Source organism: Falco rusticolus, chromosome 17 (assembly GCF_015220075.1).
Source record: "Falco rusticolus isolate bFalRus1 chromosome 17, bFalRus1.pri, whole genome shotgun sequence".
NCBI lineage: Eukaryota > Metazoa > Chordata > Aves > Falconiformes > Falconidae > Falco > Falco rusticolus.
The window spans coordinates 4319376-4342971 of NC_051203.1; the positions used below are offsets into that span (position 1 = coordinate 4319376).

General features: G+C 51.3%; 1 protein-coding gene across 23 annotated transcripts in view; it reads left to right on the forward strand.

Annotated features, from left to right (window-relative positions):
• The window catches only part of NFASC (neurofascin), a 97141-nt gene that overhangs the window by 21757 nt on the left and 51788 nt on the right, over positions 1 to 23596 (forward strand). For 16 of the 23 annotated variants that reach the window (XM_037410316.1, XM_037410323.1, XM_037410328.1 and 13 more), the window contains exons 2-7: positions 16567 to 16742; positions 19081 to 19098; positions 20107 to 20212; positions 20409 to 20605; positions 20967 to 21089; positions 21288 to 21458. In XM_037410316.1, the coding sequence (XP_037266213.1) occupies positions 16649 to 16742; positions 19081 to 19098; positions 20107 to 20212; positions 20409 to 20605; positions 20967 to 21089; positions 21288 to 21458 (709 nt within the window). In that variant the 5' untranslated portion in view covers positions 16567 to 16648. The remainder of the gene's footprint in view (positions 1 to 16566; positions 16743 to 19080; positions 19099 to 20106; positions 20213 to 20408; positions 20606 to 20966; positions 21090 to 21287; positions 21459 to 23596) is intronic. The other 7 variants (XM_037410319.1, XM_037410330.1, XM_037410331.1 and 4 more) reach the window with 1 other exon arrangement.

Consider the following 23596-nt stretch of genomic DNA (forward strand, 5'->3'; position numbering starts at 1 on the left):
GCAGGAGGGAGGCTCGGCTGCTTGGCATCCGCTTGTCACATGGTGCCTGTTTGGATGCCAGAGGAAGGATCCTGAGGTTGCCACCCAGAATAGATGCTTGTTCTTGAGCTAATTGCACCCTTTCAGTGATTTTCAAATAATAGAGTGCCAAACTTCCTCTCTGCTCCAAAAATTCCTGGAAAATGCCTGAAACTTTTCATTATGCATGGGAAGGAATGCTGTAAAAGAGCTAACTAGCAAAATAAACAGCTGTTTGTAATTGTAAGATCATAAAAAGGAGCGGTTTATGAGCAGTGAAAAAAATTTCTAGCTTTATCGAGCTGCTTCAATGGGTTCAGTTCTGACAGGCTTGTGATTTCCCGAATTACTTTGGGAAGCGCTTGCCAAGTGAGAGCACGAAGAGATCCTCAGGGGAATAGCGTTTGGGCATCTTCCCGTGTCTGGAACAGTACAGACCCGATTCCTCTGTATTTGTAAAAATAATGTTTTAATCCAGTTTTTACAGAGGCATCTCCTCAGATGGTGATAAAGGCTCAGGAGCTGCGTTGCCAGCCCTGCCTGCTGTCCAGGTAGCAGCTGCCTTTGCAGCCACCCAACTCCTCCTGCAGCCAGGCAGCAACGCTCTTCCTCTGCCAACAGCACCTGGAAAATGCTGCTGCCGCCTTACATATATATTCAGGCAAGAAAAAGCAAGCAGCCTTGCTTGGGACCAAGCCAAAGCTCATTAACAGAAGCCCCTTGGTATCTTCTGATGGGGATGGCGTCGCTTTACTGTAGCGCTGAGCGTGGGCTTGTCCACAAATGAGCATGAAAATCCCATCTTATAAATTGGAGCGTAACTCTTGAGCCAGGAACCTGGTTGAACTGGGTTTAAAGATGCAGCTGGGGGGATACAGGATCAGGCCAGAAGTGATCAGGCTCGTGGCTAGCTCTGCCTTTGTTCACGCTGGGTTGGAAACCAAGCTGCTTGTGTGATGAGCGCGTTGCCTTGAAGTGCAGCTTGTTAGGAGTGAAACTAGCAGCAAGGCTGGAAGGCAAAACTGAACTCTCATCACTTGTTACAGCTTAAAAACAATTGAAGCTGGCTCTTCCCCTCCGTTCTTTGAGGGGGTTTAATAAATGAGCTGTGAAAATATCTCTGGGGAGGGATGATTTGATTTTTTTTTTAATTTTTTTTTAACTTTAGCTGTCCTTTAAGCATATGCTTGCCTTATCAACATTTCTAACAGTCTTAAAGTGGAGAGATGTCTAAATGGGTTAGGCTCTTCAGTGCTGTTGGCTCTCAAGGGGATTTGAGTGTGTAACTCTGAAGTAGCGTGGAAGAAACCAGGCTTAACCTTCCAGCCCAGCAGCCACAAGTGGAGGTACCAGTGTGTACGTTCTAGTACCAGCCCTGAAGGGCAAGCGAGACTGCAGGCAGGGGATGCTGCCGTCAGCACTACACTGAATATTGGAAAACTTGGAATCAGTGTATTGCATTTTTTTTTTTATTATTTTACAGTGATCCAGTTCCACTTGGTCCTCTGTGTGCTTCTTGATTAAGAAACTCAAATTTACTCTATTTTTAAAATTACAAATTAGTGTGTAGCTCTCCTTTGGATTCTGTTCCACACTTAAAGCCACTACACAAAACCCAAGCTCACATAGTTCCTTCAGTGTAAAAATAACGTTGCTTGGAAAACATCAGTGGTTTGTGCTTGAAAAAAAGGGAAAAACTTTCAAAAACCACGTGAAAAACATTTACTATTTTCCATATCACTTTAGCCAGCGTGGAACATGCTTTGCATTTCTATATTACCTTCTGTCCTGGGGGAAGTCAAGGGCAAGAGCTTGGGAACAGTGGGGTTTGGGTTTTTTTTTGGTTTTGTTTTTTTTTTTTTTAAAAGCCCATAGACTGGTCATGCCCTGAACCCGGTGCCTGGCTGAGCGCTGGCTCCCCCCGAGCCCTATTCAGGCAGCAGTGCAGGCAGGACAGGCAGTGCAGGCAGCCTGCCCAGCTGGAGCATGGCCCGCGTGCTGGGGCCGGTGGAGTGGCTCAGGGATGGGAAGCGTTGGGATGCTTTGGGTGAGCCACGCAGAGCACCAGCCGCTGACGCTCCTGCCAGAGGTGATGTCGGGTGTTAGTGGGATTGTTTCTCCTCTCCCTGAGTACTGTCGAGGTGGGAAGCATTTACATATTTTACTAGAAAACCAAAGCCAGATTTCAGCTCAAACTTTGGCATACAGAACTCAAGAAAATTGCTGATTCAGCCCATGGTTCCCTATCCCTTCTCATCCTCCCTTTCTTTCTATCAGCTACTGTGTTTTAATGGGTTTTACAAAGACATTTTGCATTTAAGATTTGCAGCAGTTCACCACCACGATGCACAGCTTAGCTGGGTGAATTTGAGATGAGGCTGGAGGCGGTGGAGTAGTTCAATATTGAAGTTTTCCTTTTCTTTGTTTTCTGCTTGTCTTTAACCCCCACTGTTTAACCAGCCACATTTCCCCCTGCTGCCAGCCCTTGTCAACAAGAAGAGATTTGTATCTTCAAGGGTCTGTAGGATACAGGTTTCATGTCTTCCAGCCTGTGGAGTGTTAGAAATGTTTTGCAGCCTAGAGAAAAGGCAGATAAAGGCCCTTAGCTTGTGTACCCCGGCTCAAACCAGCCTCCCAGCTAAACACTGCCTGTGGTCTGGGGATCAATCTCGCACAGCTGGAGATCACGAAGTGATGGTTAGTCCTGCAGCTGGTCGGGTTTGGCTTTTTTTTTTTTTTTTTCCCTTCTGTGACTTATCCCCCATTTATTGCTGACACCTACGCTGTTCCTGTGCCCATCTGTACCTTCTCAGGGCACAAACCAGTTGCTTTTGCCTTCCCAGTTTCACAGCTAGTGGCAGAAATGCTGCCGGCTCGGTGTGGGCGTCGCGCCTGGTGCCGGTGGCAGCAGATTTGCACGGAGCAGCTCCCCTCCAGCAAAGCCTGTGGGAGAAGCTCCATGGGAGGATGCTGTGCCCAGCGCTGGGTGCAGCCTTGCTGCCTTTGCCTTCATTTTAACTCTCTTTAAAAGAAATACTAAGCACCAGCCTGTTTTTTCAATATGCATACGCATGTCTTTATTTACATTTTAAACACGGTAAACAAGTAATCCCTTATTCTGCATCCTGTACTCAGTCCTGAAGGTTAAAAGCTGGTTTTGTGCCAACTTCATTATGTAGAAGCCAAATGCTTCTACCAATTAACTTATTACTGTTTTGGAGGGGGCTCAAAAGGCAGATGGAGTGACTGTGCCAGCAATATTAATGACCGTGTTGCAAAGGGTGAGAATTTTATGCAGGGTAATGTGAAAACTTGCAAAGGCATCCCTTCTAGTTCTGAGCTCAGGGTAATAAATAACGTGTGATTTCACAGCATCTCTGCTATACCAGGCTAAAATGCGCTGTCTGTCATCAAAAGCTGTCAATACTCCACATCTGAGGACAGGCAGTGAGAACGGAGCCACCAAAACGTTACAGGGGGTGATGGGAGACACGTAGATCATTCACATTGAGTCATCGACTGCTTCTGTTGAGAAATAAACTCCTTCAGACCCCACCAGCAATATTTTAAAGGAGGAAGGGGGAGTGAAGGTGCCCACCATACCCAGGTCGGGGTGCTGGGTGCGTGGCAGGGGATGTGTGTAGTGGGAGCTGTGGAGCTGGTTTGATTTTAACTGTGTCTGTGCATCAAAATCTCCCAGCTAAACAGTCTGTGCGTCAAAATCTCCCTGCTAAAGGAGACGAAAGCACCCTGCCAAGCCATTTTCACTAAGATGGTAAGAATGGAATGTCTCTAGCCAGAGGCCAAGGGGTCCCCAGCTGGAATTGAAATGGGCCAGCAGGTTGAGGAGTTATTGGCAGTGACCAGCTGAAAGCCAGGCAGTGTGAGGAGGGATTTTCTGGCTGAAAACAGGGATTTGTGATACTTGGTTTGCCCTTTTTGGAAAATCAGGACAAGATATGCCTCATGAGTGCAGAACAGTCCAGTAAAAGACAATTTTTGTGAAGACTTGTTGCAGGTGGGCAGTCATTGAAAACCCGATTTCCCAGCCATGAGCTCAATTATACTGTAGTAATGTGACTCGTTCAGGGAGCGTAGATGAGAGGTAACGATATTTTTCTTGTGATTCCTGTGTAATTAAGGTTTAAGTGTGCACGGGGCAAGAAAAACCCGTTACACAGCATTTTTGCAAAAGCAGATCAGTGCTACTGAGACGGGCAGACTTCTAGAGAGCCTTGTTTGCATTTTTATATAAGGTTTTACAGAATTGCCCCGTCTTTCTTGGTCCCCTCCCGTTTTTCCAACTGTTCTGTGCTGCCGTCTCATCTAAAGGTTGTATGTCAGGGATGAAATGTCAGATTTGCTGCTGCTTTGCTCCGTCACCACTGTCGAAGTGCCCCGGGTTTGAAATTAAATGTCAGAAGTGTTTTGCAGAACATGGGAACCAGATGTGCTCCAAGACTGTATCTGGGAAGAGCAGAGCAGCTTCATTATCTACGTTGACTCTCCTTGGAGTGTTTATCTCTGGATTTGAGCTGATACCCAGCGTAAGGGTGTGGGTCCTGGAGCCTGCCTGGTCTGGGGGTGGTGGATGGAGGGATGGAGGATGTGGTGGCTGGCAGCTGCCCGCACATCATGACTAGCTGTAAGGTGATACAGCAGCTTGAGGGCCCTCGGCCAGGCTCTGGGGAAGAACCGGTGACTGTAAATACAGCTCACTTACGGGATTAATCATCAGCAGGCATGTCCTTGCCTTGTCGGTGACACCTGTGTGTTTGATCCAGTTACAGACTGGGGGGAAATGGTGTCTGGGGACCTGCTCTGGAGGTGGAGGCAGCTGGGGGGCGGTGGATGAAAGGCACGGGTGGGGAGTGCAGCCAAAAGGATGGGGGACTGAAGGAAGAGCGGAGTCTGGGGCTGCAGCAGGTGGGCTCCCAGACCTCAGCATCTCTGCTGGGCATGGCTGGCTGTGCCGTTGTGTTCCCGCATGGTGTTTCTGCTGGGAACGTGGCATATCCAGCTTCTTGGAAGGCGCATTCCCATGCGGGCAGGTGGCTGCACAGTCCCGCTTTGTTCCCTGAGCCCTCTGAGGAGGCACAGAAGGACTTGCTCTGTGATGCTGCCCATCAGCTCCTCAGAGCTGGTCACAGCCCTCGGTGCCATTTCTGCCTCCTGTTTTCAGGGGCAAAATGCCCCTTGCTCTTCCTGGTAGCTCTTGTCCCAGCTTTTCTTCTGGGCTTACACCACCCCATGAAAATGAAAGCTTTTGCACTCAAGTCCTCCTCCACCTTGGAATACTATAATTTCCAATGGAGGATGTTCAGCACTTGAATAATTGTGCCCGTTCAGTGCATCCTGAAGGGCACCCACGACTGTGAGCAGGTTTGAAAGAGCCCAGGTGTGTCCCCAGCCTGGTCTCGATCTCCCCAGAGCTTCAAGACTGCTGCCCTAGAGTGGGTACTTCTACTTTTCTACCCTAACATCCAGAAGTATTCACCTTCCTTCTGGCTGTGCTACTGAGATAACTGCATTTCCCTGATGGAGGGAGCGTTCAGCTTAATAAAATCAAGGGCAGTCTCTACTGATGCAATTGTTTTCTTTTCCATCTGCTAAATAAAACATCTTGGTGAATTGTTTGGAAAGGAAAACCCGTAAAATAGTCTCTGTTTGCAGGGGCGCAGGCAGGCCCAGGGCTCTCCCAGGTCCCTCTGATGCCCTGTTGCCCTGCAGATGCTCCTGTGCTGCTTCCCCAGCTTCACACCGGGTTCACTTGTGGCAGCACTGCCCCTGCCCGGCCACCGAAACCAGAGTGCTGGGGACATTGGCTCTGGGCAGGGACACAGCAGCTCTCATCCATGCTGGTGGCCACTCTGGGCTGTGGTATGGACCCTGCTGAGGCTGAAAGCAAGCTTTCCAGCCAGGCAAAGGGCTCATCAGGGTATTGGGGGTCCCAGGGAAGGGGTTAGAGGGTAATGTAAGGGTTAATGGCTTTTCCCCCAGGCTGTTTAGTGATCACAAGCAAGCAGGACCCCAGTTATGTGTGACAAAACCAAAAATACTCCCATTCATTTAGTTACCAACGTGTGTTCCTGGTGTAAGAGAGCAGCCAAGGGGTCTTTTAATCCCTGGGCACCCCCACGCTGAGGATCAGGCCCTTTTGCTTGGCTAAACTCATCCCTCTGTGCCCAGGGAAACCCTCCTGTGGTGCCAGGGTGTGCACAACCCTGCCCCCACCCCCAGTGCATCCCTGCCCCCCCCCCGTGCATCACGTCCGTGGGCGCAGCTGAGCAGGGCGGCTCACCCTGCCTGGCACCGCGCACTAGAGAGTGGTGGCAGCTCGTGTGGCCCATCCTGAAGAGGGGCTTTGGCACAGCTGAATAAAGTCACCATTTAGTTGTGGCTTGAGGGTGTGAGAGATGCTCTGGGAGAGCCCTTGGCACGGGAAGGGGAGAGGCTGGGCAGGGGCAGGGCAGCTCGTGTGACCCGGTGAGACCCTTTTCAAGCCAGGACCTCCGTGTCACCAAAGGCAGACTCAACATCTTGCTGAACTTTTGAGCTTTTTAGCTGAAGGAAAGCACAGAGGGAGGGGACCTTGCCTGGGCAGCCTGTCCCCTGCCATATCTTGCAGTCTCCTCCACAGGGACTGACTGCAGCCAGCAGCACATGCCTGGGAGGCTCAGCTAGTTCGTGGCTATCGGACCCTTGCTGCACCTCATCCCGAGTGCTGTCCAGGTGGGACCGGGGCACAGCTCCTGCCCGGGGCACTGCTGTTTGCTGTCGTGAGCGAGAAGCAGCCGCAGAAGGCCATTGCTGCTGGGATGTCACACCTGACACCTCGCAGGGTGGAGAGCTGCGGGCTGCCCGGCAGAGCCGGGGCCACGGTGCAAGGCACAAGGGTCAGCATCAGCTCCCTCCCGTGTCTGATGGCTCCTCGGGTGGTGGGATGGCAGTATGGGGGTGCTTTGCCCAAAGTGGCTCTGCCCATCGCTACAGCTGCCTTCCTGAGCACCTCGAGGCACGTCACTGCTATGGATGAGGTGCAGGTTATAACCAGCGCTCAAGCAGTGCAAGAAGGGTTGGTGCCCTTGAGGAATTCAACCCAGCTCATCTCCTGCCCCGTGCAATTGAAGAAATACGTGTTCTTGCTTCTCTTGGGGTGTTGTATCTATTGTCCTTATCAGAGACGCTCAGCCTACCGCAGACTCCCAGGTCCGCACGCTCCTCCTCGGGGTTGTGCCTTGCGGAGGGCAGCAGAGCAGACTCGTGCAGGAGCCAGAAGGGGAAAGGCAGCTTTTCCAGAGCAGCTGCTGCATGAACTGTCCTACAGTTGCCGTTTATAGCTATTGCTCTGCGTGATTAGCAGTTAGCTAATCACCAGGGGACAGATGCTGCCGTCCCTGTCCCTGGGAGGGGTGGCTAAGGGATATGACGGGGGGGGCAGACATTAACCATTCGCAGGCTGGGCATCCCTCCTTGTTGTTAGCTCAGTTGTGCCTCCCCCCAGCAGCGTGGGATGGATGGCCTTGGAAAGGAGCTTTGCTGTGAGGGTGGGGGACTGGTGCCCTGTTGTCTCCACCTCTCTAGCCAGAGAGGTTTGGCAGCATCACCATTGGGTTGGGTTTGCACGTAGAATCCTAGAATGGTTTGGGTTGGAAGGGACCTTAAAGATCATCTAGTTCCAACCCCCTGCCATGGGTAGGGATGTAGGTGCTGCTCCAAGATGCCCAGAGTGTTCCTCACGGGCACCACCCAACAGCTGCTTTGGGGTTTGGCTGTTGGGACTCCTGCTTTCGTGTCAAAATTGGTGGTTGAGAAGCTCCCAGGCCAGCCCCAGCATCACCCGCTGCCAGGTGAAGTGCTCCCAGGCAGTGTCCCCTGCAGCACTGAAACAGGCTGCCAGCCCAGGTGCCATCGGTGTGTCCTGTGCCCCAAAGCTGCCCTTTAAAGCTTCTCATTGAGAATTTCACACCTGTATTTTTTTCCTTTCCTTTTTAATCTGTATTTTTCACACCAGTTCCCTTCCTTGTCCCTCTTAAATAAAGCAACATACTAATTATGTAAATGATCATGTATTTTTCGAGATAGGTTGCATTATAAGATGAGTTGTTAAATATTTTCCCCCCAAAATAATGAGTAAAAATGATTGCATTTTCATCTTAGCTGTAACCCACCCCATGATCCTTAAATGTCACGACACGCCCAAGATGCAGCCCGCGCAGAAGCGATGCTCTGGAGCCCCTTTGTTTTCTACCAAGGATAACTCCCATGGATTGTTTTCTTTTACTCGCGTCTCGCTTTTGCTGATGAAAGGAAAAGATGTGGAAACAAGCAGCTCCCCAGGAGGGTGGGAAGCTGATTAGTGGGGCTGGTGTGACCCGGTGCCCCGCGGGTCCCCGGAGCGGCTCCAGCAGCCTGCGGATCAGCTGTCGTGGGGCCAAATCCCAGCTGCCGCAGGGGCACGGCACGGGCTCGCGGGCGATGTGCCGCCTGGTGAAGGCTGCATCATTGTCTTCCATGAAAGTTTCATGCTTTTCCATTTAAGTTTTTTTCTCTGACGGTGACCGGTTTGTAAAGGTTAAGTGGTATTTTCTGATTAAACTGAGTAGTCCGGTGATCTCAGCTCATTTCCCACACATGCCATATCTTTTGTCTGACCTTGGGGTAACACTTAACCTCTCCGGACCAGAGTCCCTCTGGGTAATAGAATGACAGTATTTCCTTACATTACCAGAAGGACAGGATGATAAATTAATTCACATTTATGTAGTATCAAGATATGACCATGATAGATTAGGAGTCTGTCCCTGGAGTTAGCCGTGCTCTCAGTAGCGATACATGGCTCTACCCGGGAATGAATTACCTCCTGAAAGTGTTACCACTGCCTGTACTCAAACGTTGCAAAGTGCAGCCACAGCTCTGAATAGCAGAAAGTGCAATTATCCCTTTTCTCTTTGGGTTTTGTTTTTTTTTTGTGGTTTTTTTTTGTTGTTGTTGTTGGGTTGGTTGTTTTTTTTTCCAATATTTCTGAAATCAGAGCTCAGGTGCGGCTGATCCCCGCTGCTGCTGGAGGAAGGTCGGGTGAGCTCTGGCTGGCTGATAGCTGTTGAGACAAGCTAAAGTATAAATCTCCTTACTGCCAGCATCAGCTCTAAAGTTCAGGGGATTGAGGGATTCATTCCCACTTCCCACGAGTTGCCCTGTGTGGAGTTGGAGGGATGCTGCCGCGGCTCTTCCTGGCACGTGCTGGTGGGTGACTTTAGGAAGCCATCCTTGTTCCTGGTGATGTTACGGCACTTTTGCTCAATGCCTGTTTGTTTGCTCACTTCTTTTAAAATGCATACAGCCCACAGGGCTTGGGATTGAAAACTCACCCACGTGAGAGGCAGGAGAGCTGCAGGGAGTGAAAGGAAAACTCAGCATACGGCAAAAATCCCGTGGAGGGAGACAAGGAACCAGGGGCTGTGAGAAACAGCCAGCGTGTGTGTTGCTTGAAGATGCGTTTCTTAAAGATGTGCTGAAAATGTAATAGGAGGACTATATGGGTGGTTATCCTGAACAAATTGGCCTGCCTGGAGGTGTTACGGAGGGTTGGCAGTGGTGGTGTTGGAAGTGCCTGTCTCTACAAACCCCTGCTGCTGCAGGTCATGTTTTGAGAATGTCTTTTTGTTCAGAGGACAGGAGCAAAGGTGGGTTTGGGAGCTCCTTTGGGGTTATAGCGGGTATAGAAAACGGTTGTCGATAGACGCTAGACCATCGATAACCTCAGCCTAGGACCCATTTCGCATGGCAAGCCTGACTTTCCATCTTGCCTGCCATTAGAGGCTACGTAGGTCTGAAGCGTTAGCTGCTAAAGGGATGGGAATGATTATTTTTTAAGGGGGAGAAGACAAGATGCAAATGAATTTGCTGGTGTTTGCTCTGGCAGTTGTTTCACAGAACAATTGTGAAAGCTGTACCCAAGCTCAGGAACAGGCACAAAGCGCTTCTCTCTCTTCCAAACAGGGGCAAGCGGGAAGCGCTGCCCTCCCCACGCGCTGCTGGCTGTCCCGGGGAAAGGGCACAGTCCATCCCTCGGGATGGAAATGCCAAACGATGATGTCTTGCCGTCACGATTGTTTCTTTGCTTCTTCATGATTGGTTCTTCTTTCTACTGACTTCCGTGCTGGAATGCAACATTTGCTTTGAATGGCTTCTTACGCGCGTTGCAGGGATGCAGCCGCACCTACAGAATTTACTGGTGCGTGTCTGTGTCCTGGGAAAGTGAAAAGATGTGCAGATATCTCCATCCTTATCACACAGGTTTCATGTGCCAGGCTGGGTCCTGGCTCCCAGCATGGTTCCCAATGGGGATTCACCCCTTTGGAGCGGTTCCTGGGATGGGGTGTCGGGGCCGGCTGGCACCCCTGTGGTGGCTTTTGCCAGGTGTGACAGAACAGCCCATCACTGCCCAAACAACAAAAAGGGGGTGTAGATTTATGACCTGGGAGTCAGCAACCTGGAAACCTATCTGATGTGTTACGTGTGGTGGGGGAAAGGCGACAGAGAAGCAGAACAGAGCAGGAGCAAAATGAAGCTTTTAGTCACTGTTAGACATTCACATACCTATATACCCTCTGAATCAGTGTTTTCATTAACTGAAACCAAAAGTGTTTTCTCTTTGTGGAATGTTGCTCTGTGCTATTCAATCAGTATTAATTAAGTGGCTGAAACGCATTAAATGGTGCTGCAGAAATCTTCTCGGGAACACTAGCTGCTCGAGTTTTACTGTTCCTCTTAGAACCGTAAATAAGGATGGATGCCTAATTGCTGCTGAAAGCATCCTGCTGGACCTAATGAGCTGACTAAAGCCAATCCTTCACTGCGGAATTATTTAATTTTACTTAACTTCAACTAGAGATTCCCCTTGCTTACCATTTCTGTGCCTGCTCTGCAGCCCTCGTCTGCCTCAGAGAGCTCATGCCTGTGGTCGTTTTGCAGGAGCAGGGCTACAGGGGAGGGATTTGTTTCCACCGTTATTCTGGAAGGTCTCATTTCATTAAGCTGTTGAGAAGGAAATTAATTTCAGCCCTTCCCCAGTGTTACCTGTGCACCCGGGGAAAGTCCTCGCGCTCTGCCCAGCTTCCCCAGGGCAGGATGAAGGGCAGCAGGGCTGGGGAAGGACATCCCGCATCTTGTGGTTTGCAGGGATGTGGTTTTGGGAACTGTGACAAAGAGGTGAGTTTTGGCCAAATCAGCCTGGGCAGGATTGGGGTCCTGGCTTCTGCAGCCTTGGCCCAGAGCGGGTTCTCACTGCCGGTTGCATCTCTGCAGCAAGAGGAGCTATTTTCATGTGTTATCAGCCCTCCAGCGCTGCGAAGCTGGGGAGCTCCGAAGGGGCAGCCCGGAGCCCGGCTGGGGAAGCAGCAAGCGGATTACGTGGCATGTGGTTCATGTTCTGCTAATGAGCGGAGCATGTCAGCAGCTCGTCCAGCCGCTTTCTGCTGGCGCGGGGAGCCTGCCATAGGCAAAATCCCCCCCCTCTCCCGGCTGTGCCATTCAAAGCCAGCGGGGAAACTTGTTGGCGCTGAGCAGATGGGAGCTCTGGCTTGCCGGGGCGGGGGGAAGCAGGGATGCTCTGGGGTTGGGATGTGAGCATTCGCTAGTGCAGCTCACCACCATCTGTGGAAAGGAGAGATTTCCCCCATCCCACAGCAGGGAGGAAGCGATGGACGTGTTAGATTGACATGTGCGTGGAGAAATAGAGACTCCACGTTTCTTCTGTGGGACTGTAAAGGTTTGCAGCTCTGCCAGGCTGGTAGGCAGCCCGTGGTGCTGGCTGGGCATCCCCCGGGAGCTGTGAAGCAGTGCCTGCAGAGGAATTCTTCTCTAGTGGTACCATCCCCAGCACTCCTGATGCTGGAGCAGGGCTCTGAAGAGATGCAGAAGGACCTGAAGGAATTTTAAAAGCTGAATTTTATTTTTTCTCCTCCCTTTCACTGCAGATTTTGAGCGGCTTAGAAAATGCTCGGATAGATTTTCTGATTTAATTATTAGTATGTGAGCGGTGTCTTTACATAAGGAGCAACTTGAGTGTGAAACTCACAGCAGAGCAGGGCAATGACCCTGTAACAGCATCTGGGCCAGGTGTAGTTTCAGTGGCTTCCTATTCACCACATGGCTGTGCAGGTAATCCAGGCACATTCGCCTGGTGGGTGCTGTGATTGTCAGCATCCCTTGGGAGAGGCTGTCGCGGGGGGCTTGCCTTTGCTGGCTGTGTGTGGATGGGGGGCTTCCTGGGGCCAGGCTGGGCTCTGCCAGGCCACACGAGCATCCGAGACCTCTTGACCCTTTGTACCTTGACTCCACCAGCCCTTGGGGGCAGTTGCTTACCTGCTGCACTGTCATTTGAAAATCCAGATTTATTTGGAAAGCATTTGACAATGCTGCAAAATCACTCTCTGCCTTGAAAATAGAACAAAAAACCCACGATGCCAGGATACGGTCCTCTACCCATATGTTTTGTAATGCAGGATGTCTGATGCACAGCAAGATGTTTCCTTCTGGAAACTTCTTTCTCTTTCAAGCTGATATGGCCTGACTGCTGCAGAAGAATAAAAACCATAGCTAATTTGTAGAAAGCACAAATCCTCTCCAAACTCTCCAGTTCCCATCCTGGTTGCCCAGCCCTCAGCTGAGGCAGGCACTGCTGCCATTGAGTCCCAGCATCTGTATTTCCATCCCATCATGGGTTTCTCAGTCATCCCCTGGTGTCCGTCCCTTTCTTGCCTTTAATTTTTTCCCTCCAGTGCCTGTTCGGAGAGAGGATGGAGGCTTCGAACAGAGCAGTTAAGGTTGCACATCCACCTTTTGATTTCAGATGCACCCCATGCTGTGTGGATATTTGGTTGGATTTTGCCAAGAGGAGCAATCTCTGGTTTTAAAGTTCCTGTCCTGGAGTTACTTGTGATTGTTTTCAGAGAAAAATGTATTCACAAAAGTATCTGATGCATCTGGAGGGAGGTCTGCGCCAAGGTCTGGGATGTATTTCTCAACCCAGAGTAAGAGTCTGTGAGAACTGATGGTGCAGTAGGTCATGGGGGAATTGGAAAGCACCAAGTCTGAAAAACATTTCTGAACTCTGGGTAAGTATTTAGGGGAAAAGGCATCTGTGTCTGCCTCATTGCTGTCTTCCTGGTAGCTGGAGGAAAAGCAGAGCAGGGACGTGGCTTTTGTTGAGCCTGCCAAGCACTAACACTGGATGAGAAAGGCATTTAAGTAGTTAAATTCCTATTTGACGGCATCACGGTCTTGCAACTATTTGTATGAGATTTTGCTCGGTGGTGTGTTTTTACTTAACATTATGGGCCCAGGTTTAAGGTCAGTTTTGAGCCCAGCCAGCTCAGAGGCTTCCTGAACATCCCCAGTCCCAGCCCGGCTGCCTCCATGGCCCTGGCCATCCCATCAGGCACCCGCAGCTGTGAGCTCGTTCCTCTCTTTGGGCAGGAGTCAGATCTTTTCTGTCTTGCACAATGGGGTCAGGAGCGATGATTAAGAAATGCTCAGCCTGGGAAGAAGCAGTCTCAGCTGCCCCTTTGCGTAGGCTGTTTCAGGTTGAGTCAGACTTGGAAGCAGATGAAGACATCAGCCAGCTTCACGGCTGTTAGCATCCCCAGATAAGCACTTTCTTGCCCCTGCTGCAGCTCCAGCCCTCTGTGCTGGGGAGACGTCCCTGTCCCCAGGCTCGGAGCAGCCCTGACAATGTGGGCTGTGTTCTGCATGGCTGGGGGCTCGCAGCACTGCCCGTCCCCACGACCCACCTACACGCGCAGGCACGGCAGCAGATTGTTCCTGAGGCTGGGCGAGTTGCACCCACATCTGCCCTGAGACAAAGGCGCTCTGGAGGAGCCTGGCGCTCGCTCTTCTAAAGGCGGGGATGCATTTTGTGTGTGCTCTGTCGTGGGTTTTATTATTTGCTCTTGGTCGGTGCTGCTCCGCGTGGACAAGTGGTGGTCCATCCCATACCAGCTGTCCTCTGGCACTGGAAGCGCTGGGTCATTCCCATGTAGCTCTGCCTGCGGTTTCAGTCCAGAGCTGCCGTGTCTCTGCTGCTCCCTTTTGCAACTCAAAAATGACCTGCAAATTTATCTTTTCCTGATAGGCACAGCCCTCACTTTCCCAGTCTCAGTGCACATGATGACGGGTAGGATATATTCTTTTGCATCAATTAGATGTGTAGATGACTCTGTGTGTACTGTACAGTGTTTGGGCTCAGCCCTTTTTGTATTTAATGCAAAATGCATGTCTGTACAAATATCTCCCAAGCATCTGTGCCAGGAACCTACTCCCCCGTGTCACGGCCACTTCTTTCACGCTAACTGGTACCCAGGCTAAAGAAAACAACATATTCTTTGCTTTTCAGGCTCCAAGCAGCATGTAGGGATGTGCACTATTTAAACGCCTGCTGTCTTGCACCTTCCCTCCCATACTACATCTGTGAATGAAAAGGGGTTTAATGCATTTTGTGTCGGTGATGTGAAGCGTCAGTAGGCGAGCACAGTAAGGACAACTAGAAATCTTCGCCTCGCTACACCTCAGGTTGCAGTACTGGCTGATTCAGTTCCTAACTCAGACTTGTGCTCAGGAACAGAAAGGCATAAAACCAGCTGATCCATTACTCATTTTAAGCTGTAACTGGAGAAATGAACCGCTTTAAAAAATGAAGGCTACAGATCAAAATGATGTCTTCGCTCAGACAGAAAGCTAAAGAAGTAATTTGAAAAGCTTTGTTCAGCATGACCTGATCACAGGACTGCAGAAGTCCTGGACATGATTTTAATTACTGGCCCAGTCCTATAATTATTCTGTCCTTCAACTATTTTTATTGCAACAGCTGGATTGGAAAAGTCCTTAGAATGAGCAAAAAAAAGATCAAAGCAACGCTCCCCTCCAAGCCCCTTCACAACCTACAATCTGTCATCTGGTGTAACTGGGACACGCTGGGACAGTGAGTTCCTTCAGGGTTCAGCCCAAGAGCAAGGAATCGGACCTGGATGGAGAAACCATTAAGCACATCTTGTTCCCCACAAGGGTAACAGGGAAAAGTATCCTTAAAGGTTCTTTTGCGCTGGCTTTGAGCTTGTCTGGGGTTCAGGAGAGCTTCCTGGGCCATGTGTCAGGGCTCTTTATTTTCCACGACATCTGCTCCTCGCCGGCTCCAGCAGCATTCCCTGCAGTTCCCGGAGCCCCCCCGGCAGCCCCGCACTCGCTGGGTTTTGTCTGTCGTGCTGCATCCCCCTCCTCTCCCTCCCACACTTGCTTCGTCCCAGGCTCAGGAACAGCTGAAGGGGTAGCAGCATCCAAAGCTGCAGCCGGTGATTTATATTTCATGAAAACGGGCTGTCCTGGCTTGCCAAATGGCCTCTCCGTGCTGCCCCCCTGCCTGGCGACATCCCACCTGGGCGAAAGCCTGCGCGAGGGCCGGGGAGGAGCGGCACGGAGCGAGGCTGGGGATTTTCCACTGTTTGCTGCCCTGGCGTTATTTTTGTTCTTAGCCAAGAGAGCTGTCGGCACGGCTGATGCCCTTTTTATAACTCTATTAGAGAGTTGTAACTCAGCCGTGATGCCACCTCTGCACCACAGCAGCCTTTCCAAGGGGGCTTTTATAGACCAGACGAGATCGTTTATCCTCCTTTTTGCTTTTTTTTTTTTTTTTTTTTTTTTTTTAAATCTGCGTTTAGTCTGTGGGTTTATTAACAGCAAAATCAAAGGTCGTGTGTATGGAAAATGCCAGCGATAAGCTGATGGTCCCCAGGTGGTTTGGATGGGTGCCTTTGGGAGCCCAGCAGCATGCTGCACATCTGGCACCAGGGACTGGCTGGGGAGGGAAACAGCTGGAGCCCAGTTGGAAACAGGCTCATTTAGAGACCAATTGGGAAAGATCCCACCGTGTCCCAACTCCTTCTAGAGCTGTGCCCGCTCGGTGACAGGCTTTTTGGCACACGAGAGGGTCTCCAGAGCTGGCTCCCTGCTATTGCCAGGCTGCACATGGAGGCAGAGCTCATCCCGGTGCCCTGCGGGAGGGAGCGGATGTTTTTTAGGTATTTCTTGTGCTTAAAATGCAACTGTTGTTGTTGTTTGTTAGGTATTTTTTGTGCATAAAATGGAATAGCTGTTTTATTAACAGCAAATAATCCTTTTTATTTTATCCTATGGAGACTGTTCGCTGCTTTTGTATTCAGTTACTTTCAGTAACTTTCCATCGGTCCCAGGGGAGAGCACGGTCCTTTTCCTTCCATCCAATAGGTCTCTCCAGGGTCTCAGCACAAATCATCCCATAAGGCTGATTTTCTGCCAGCAGAACAACCCAGGGGTTGGGAGGACTGTGACCACAGGCTGGTACCTGGGTCACCAAAGCCTGGAAACTATTTGTGGCACTACTCACACCCCCGTCCCTCCGCACAAATATTTTTAGATCAGGAAGAGTCTCTCTCCACAGTTGCCAAAAAGGAAGATGACAGAAACGGGGTTGTAAAGGGCTCGGTGACCGCTGGGTTTGTGTTTGTTTTGCAGCTGAGGATCTGTCGGCACGTGCCGCTGGTCTGCTCGCCTCGGGGGACGTGACTGAGGTCCTAACGCTGCCCAGACGTCCAAAATGGTCATGCAAAGACACCACCTCACCCGCGCAGGAATAGCATTCGCTCTCTGCCTTCATCACCTCGTCAGCACCATTGAGGTCCCTCTGGATTGTAAGTCGTGGGTTACCCCTCTAGAATCTCCTGCTGAAATGGTTGAGGAGCGAAGATGTGTGCAGCCCAGGTGGTTTTCCTGGTCTAGCCTAAGGTTTTCTTTGTCTGTTTGGGGCTGTTGTTCTTTTTAAACCACATGCTCTCCAGAAAGTCACCTAAATCGCTCTCTGATTTCGTCAGTCTATCTCAAAGTTGAGCAGAGGACTAGAAACCCCCATCAAAATGGAACAGAGCATCTCAGCTGAGCTGTGGCCAGTCTTCAGCCTGTTGATTTAAGTGAAGCATCCCAGGACTTCCTGGGATGTTCCCGTAGGAACCTGATGGGTTCCTACAGAGCAGAGGCAGGCTTTGGGATGCTCTTTTTGTGGAGGATGTGAGCTCGTGGCTAGCCTTACCTGGCAGATGCTGCCGTGAGCGGACGCCTAGGTCCTCAAGGGCAGCGGAGACCCAGGCAGGTCCTGCCAAGCAAGGGGAATTTTCTCTCTCCGTCAGGAGTTTTTGGTTAATTATGAGATAGGAGTTATGTTTTATTCAGAAGCACGCAAGAGCTGAGGGAGATGAAGCGAGGAGGAAGGGGGACATGGGCTGATGTTTCTGCTGAATGGGCATCTTCAGGCTAGCACGTGGGAAATGCATGACTTTTTGAATGCACTTGAGAGGGGGGGGTCGTACTGAGAGCTGCTCAGCCACTGTTCTGGAAACCAGTTTCATAATTTCTTTGTGTCCCAGCTTCCTCCTGTAGTGGCTGTTAATAACAATCAGCCTGTCGCTGCAGGGAATCTCTGCCGACAGTGCAACGCACAGAAATCCTCCAGCGAGCAGTGTGTTAGTGGAAAAAGCACAACTCCCTGCTGGGGTCTAAAAACCCTGCTGAAGTGCCAGGGTTGCTCTTGATAAGAGAAATTTCCAGCCCTGTGGGCTGTTGCTCTGTGGAGTCCTGGGAATGCTGGCCATAGCTGCAGGACCTCAGCTGATCCCTGACAGGGCAGCAAAATGGGAAGGAAAAATTGGAGGCAGTGGCTTTTGGCTGAAATTTGGAAATGACTGAAGAGAAAGGGTGGGAAAGCTCTGATTTGTGGAGGGGAACAAATATTTGTGTTACTTGAAAAACATAGGGCAGGGGTCCCAGACTCTGCTGCATTCCAGATGATAGTGGATGAAATTATCTGTTCCCCTGGAGTCAGCACTGTAACACAACAAGGCACTCTTGTTCCCAGCAATGGGAATTTTATCTGATGCACACAGCTCAGTGATTCCTTCAGGCCTGACTCTGTTAACATCTATAATATTCCAGAAATGCAGGCAGCCGGCATGGATGTAGGGGCCAGTACAGCTGGGGAAAACTGAATGGGTCTGCAAACAGCCGCCTACTGCATTGCTTGTGCTTTGCATCAGGAAAAGAGCAATTTTGCTACTTAAGTGTAATGTGACCTTAGAAAAGTAAGAGAAATGCTGACAGCTGGTGGAGAAATGCTCCAGGCAGCCTGCAGCAGCTCACTGCTTCTCTAGCCTCTCCCTGCTCCCTGTTGCACAGCACCGAGCCGCAGGAGAGCATCGTCCCTTCCAGCACTGGTGAAAAACTGGGATCATAACTAAGAGCATCCTTTTGCAGCTTTGACCAGGTGGTGTGTAAAGAGCCCCAGCTGCTCCAGCTTTGTGCAGGGGCTGATAAACGTGTAAATCGCAGGCTCTGAGTGCACGAGCTCTATCCCCAACATGCCACTAGTTGTGAAAGTCCTCCCTGCTCCATGGAAATCAGCGCCTTCACCCACTGCCGGTGTGTGGGCCCTGCCCCAACCCTAACAAGTTTTCTTCTTTGGATAAAACCCTGCCTACCCCTGTCCTGGGGGCAGGATATGTATCTCTCGCTATGTTACAGGCACCTTCTCTGAGTCTGAGCATCACCTAAACCCTTAGCTGGCTTTTTATCAGGCACGTATTAGCCTCTGACCCAGGGGGATGAATCTGGGAGCGGCTCAGGGTAAGCCTGGCCGTGGGGAAGGGGGGAACACTGCTAACCCCTATGAGTCCTGGACTGCAGGACCACCAGTGCCCGTGGGCAAGTGGTGTGAGTATGCCTGTGTCCTCTTTTGGCCCCCAAACCCCTGATGCACAGGCAGCTGACAGCTAACAGGACCGTTCAGCAGCAGCTTCTCCCACGTGGACAATAAGGAGGTTGATTAGAACATGCTTGAATCATACAATGATTTGCGTGTAGTATCTGCAAGCCCTGCAATAGCCATACATGTTTCTGATTGTGTACGTGATGTATATAGGTTTGTTCTTCAATTAACCTGTTTTCTTCTTTTTCATTATGCTTGCACTTTGGGAATAACAGCAAACATTCAGAGTGAATGTAAGTGTTCCCCTCGCTCTTTGTGCATATGTGTCCATCTCCTGCATGGCCGAAACAAGGCTGGAGGGGTCTGTACCCAGCAGGGGCCGGTGGTGGCTGTCACTTGGCACAGGGTGTGCATGGGGACATCGCTCGCTCCTGTGGCCGGGCTGGCCAGGCTGGGGACAAGCTGCTTCTGTGCAGCCAGGCACGGCTGGGAGAGGTGCAGGAGGTGCTGGAGCAGCTTGGGAGGAGCGCTTGGGCTCTGCCGTCTCCCCAGAGTGGGCACCAGCCTGTCTTTGCAATACAAATGTTCCTGTGGGGGGCTGCTACTGCCAACGCCGCACCTTGGAGGAGAGCGGGCTCCTCTGCCTGGCACAAGCACATGTGCCAAGCTCAGCTCCACATACCGACACGTTCGCAGCATCGCTGGCTCGTGGGGGGAGAGCAAACAGCCTCAGACCTGAGCAGTTTTGTCCCAGGACAGCCGTGGGACCGAGCCCTTCAATTCCAAGTTCAGGACTAGAGCCGGGTCCTACGCTGGCTGCTGGGCTCCTGTGCCCCTTTTCACAAGCTCCGCCCTTCTAAACACAAGTGCTACGCTCCTTTGGGGTAAATCTGGGAGGTTTTGAGCCTCTTTCTTGCACAGGGAGCACCTGTAAGTGCCCTGCTCTCTGGCTTCTGGTCCCAGCTGCAGCCCCTCTCTTTACAGTGCACTGCCAAAATGCTTTTTGGTCCAATTCAAACAACCTGTGGTAGCAGGAAGATGTGACTGTGAAATTTCTTAACGAGCCCAAGTGGAAACAGGGGCTTTCCTGCTACCCAGCTGCTGGTCCGAGGGGTGATGAGCAGCACAGCCCCCCAAAAGCTCATGGTAATTTCCTCAGGTGTTGAAGGGCTTTAAAGCATGAGTTGCGCATCCAGCCTGGGGAAGAAGCTGAAATCCCACCAGGATCTGCTGCAGGACGGCCGGGAGGGGATTCACCCTCTCTGCACAACCCTCCTCATGACTCCTGGTTTGCTTTGCAGTGCCTCAGCCCCCCACGATCACCAAACAGTCCGTGAAGGACTACATCGTCGACCCGAGGGATAACATCTACATTGAATGTGAAGCCAAAGGGAACCCCGTCCCCACGTAAGTGCCTCTGCAGCCCTTGTCATGCTGAAGCTGATGTTCGTTGAAGCTGGCTCTGGAGGAGCTTCCCTCCGGTCGAGCTGTGCCACCTCCACCGTCAGCTAACCCAGCCGGTGGCTTGCACAGCACAGGTAAGGAGCTCGTCGGGTAAAGATGGTCCATGGTTACAAACCCAACCTCTCCCCCGTGCTTGCAGTTTTTCCTGGACGCGGAACGGGAAGTTCTTCAACGTGGCGAAGGACCCCAAGGTTTCCATGCGGCGGCGGTCGGGGACGCTAGTCATTGACTTCCACAGCGGAGGACGGCCGGAGGACTACGAGGGCGAGTACCAGTGCTTTGCTCGGAACGACTATGGCACTGCTCTCTCCAGCAAAATCCACCTCCAGGTTTCCAGTGAGTAACAGCAGCAGCACGGAGCAAGCAGCCAGCAGCCCCTGAGGGAGCAGGGACTGTTTGCACCATATGGGATCTTGTAGAAGAGGCGTGGAGACTATCCAGTGCTCAGACATCTCCACCTGCTTCACCTGTTACCTGTGTCTGGATGTATCCAGCCACAGGACTGAGATGAAGGCATGGGGGTTATGGCTGCAGCTAACAGGGAAATTCTTGGTGTAGATTTAAGGGCGTCTTGCACATGTAGAAATGCAGTTTGCGTTGAGGCTGCTCCATTGAAACCAGGCCAGGTCCAGCGGGAAGAGTTCTGCAAATTTACTGCCCTCCCTGCCTCACGCGGTGCCTTTGCTTCTTATGGCAGAGTCTCCCCTGTGGCCCAAGGAGAAGGTGGATGTGATAGAGGTGGATGAAGGGGCTCCGCTCAGCCTGCAGTGCAACCCGCCACCTGGGCTGCCTTCTCCCGTCATCTTCTGGATGAGCAGCGGTGAGTCGGGGGACCCCCCTTCCCACCTTGGCCCCTGACGGCACTATTTCCATCCCCTGCAGCCTGTTTAGGGTCGCTACTGCTAGTTCAGAGCTTGGAGGCAGCCACACGTGGCTTGGGGCCGGGGTTGGCTTTTCTCCTTCATGCAGCCACCACGGGAGTGTCTGACTTGCTGGGAATGCCTGTTCTCCCCTGCAGCCATGGAGCCCATCCACCAGGACAAGCGCGTCTCCCAGGGCCAGAACGGTGACCTGTACTTCTCAAATGTCATGCTGCAGGATGCCCAGACCGACTACAGCTGCAACGCGCGCTTCCACTTCACCCACACCATCCAGCAGAAAAACCCCTACACCCTCAAGGTGAAAACCAGTAAGTGTCACGGTGATCACTCAGGATGGGTCTCCCCTAGCCTCTCCAGGCAGGGTTTTCCTTCCAGATGCCTTTTTTCTGTCCTTGGCAGCACTGAGACCTACCAGGGAGAAGAGTGGCTCCCTTTATTTTGTTTAGGATAGTACCAGAACCAGTTTGGATAAGGGATGATGGTCCTTGGATGGCTATCCTGGCAGGGAGGGCTGCTGATTTCCCTCCAGCATCTTGGAGCTTTGCAGCTTCATGGGCTGAGGGTTGCAGAGGTAGCTTGGTGCAGGTATGGCCAAGTCCGTGTGTCTGGGATAAACTGTGAAGCTGTTTATCTGTGGGAAACACAGCACAGATGGGGCATTCCCCTTATCTTTAGGGAAATGTATAATATCAAATGATCTTTCCCTAGTTTGAAAAGCTGGAGATAGCCTTGGTTTGCTCCAGACTCAGGTTTCTGTGCTGGTGCTGCACAGGGGGGCTGAGTGTGTGTCAGCCTGGCACAGCTCAGGGTTTACCTACCGACCAGGAGCTGCTGTTGACTCCTTTGCTCTGGGACGTGCTGACACGAGGGCTTTGAGCCTTTGGGGTCTGAGTGTGTACATGTGGGACACGCTCAGGATGGCCAGGATCTCAGCTTCACCATGCAGAGCATCATCTTGGGGGATAGGAGGAGCACGTGTCTGGCTCTCTCCAGGCACGTGATGAGCCTTTCCACGGGCAGGTCCAGCCTCCAGCAGTCTCTTCTCCAGAAACGAGACTGCTTGAAGGAAGGTGAGTTCCTGATGCTGATGCATTTCATGCCAGCTGGCTGGCAGGGCTGCTGGCAGAGGGGAGCTGAGAAGATGCTGCAGGACACAAGGCTCTTGAGTTGATGCAGGTCCTGCACAGCACGGGGTCTTTTTTGGGGGGATGTGTGTGCAGAGCACCTGCACAGTCAGCAGTCAACACAGAAACAGCATCAATGGGCCCCAGTCATCAGACAGGAGCCATCTCCCGTTCCCAGTAAGGTCCAACTGTGGGGAAGGGGTAGTGTGTGCTGGCGGGTGGAGGGCTGTGTTTTGGGGAGCCGGCTCTGGTGCAAAGCAGGCATGATGTGCTCCTGAATCCCAGCGTTAGGAGCTTAATTTGATCTCACAGCAGCTTAAATTAGAAGTAACGCTATGAAAGCGACCTGAAAGTGATGTGAGAAGCAGACAGGGACTGGAGTGTTTTGCACTTTTATTGTAACAGCTTCTCCTCTGTGCAAAGCGTGAGTGGAGAATCAGCAATACAAATATTATAAAGAGGCTCTTTGCTAATGGTGAAGAATGTGTGTAGGTAATTCATTCTGCATATTGTTTGTTCACAGAGCTGGCCAAACAATGCCAAAAAAGGAGTTCACCTGTTAGGGAAGGACTAAATCCAAAATTAGTGTGAGCTGAAGAAATTCTGGCAAACAAAGATCTGTGGTCATTTGAGCCTCCAAAGGCTCCAGCCTGACATCAAGCTCTAGGGAAAAAAAATGTGGAAGAAATCCTGGAAGATTTCTGTGCAGACAGAGACAAGCTCCCCTTCCTGCTACTCTCAGATCCACCACAGCATTTTGCTCCCAGGCTATATAGAATTGGCTTCCAATTTTACTGGACCTTCTCTTTAAGTCTTCCTTCGAAAACACCTGCTGTATTACCAGATGCAAACGCCACCCCATGAACCCCCCAGAAGCCCTACTAATTTAAAGAACCGAGGCTCTAATTTCTCATCTGTTATGATATAAAAAAATTCTTTATATCTACAGTGTTCAGAGGAGATGAGCTTGTATTTGTCTCAAGCTGTTCGGTTGTCTCAGCCTTAAGCCATGAGCATTGACTGCCCTTAAAAAATTCACCAGCTGCTGAAAACTCTTGGCATGGGATTGCCTTGGATGTGAGGAGAGACAAATGCAAAGGCTTGAGGCAGCGATGCGCCCCTGCCTCTCCCTGCAGAGAGTTTCTCTGGGGTATCCAGGTTCAGGTAGTAGCTCTTGGGCATCTCAACCCCCTTGCACAGAGACACGGGGTGTGGCTGATGGCTGAAGGCTCAGGGCAACAACTCCCTGGTAGCCAGCAGAGCCTCTCGCCTCTCCTGTTGGGCAGATGATGCTGTAACGCGGCTGTGCCGCGTGCTGGTGG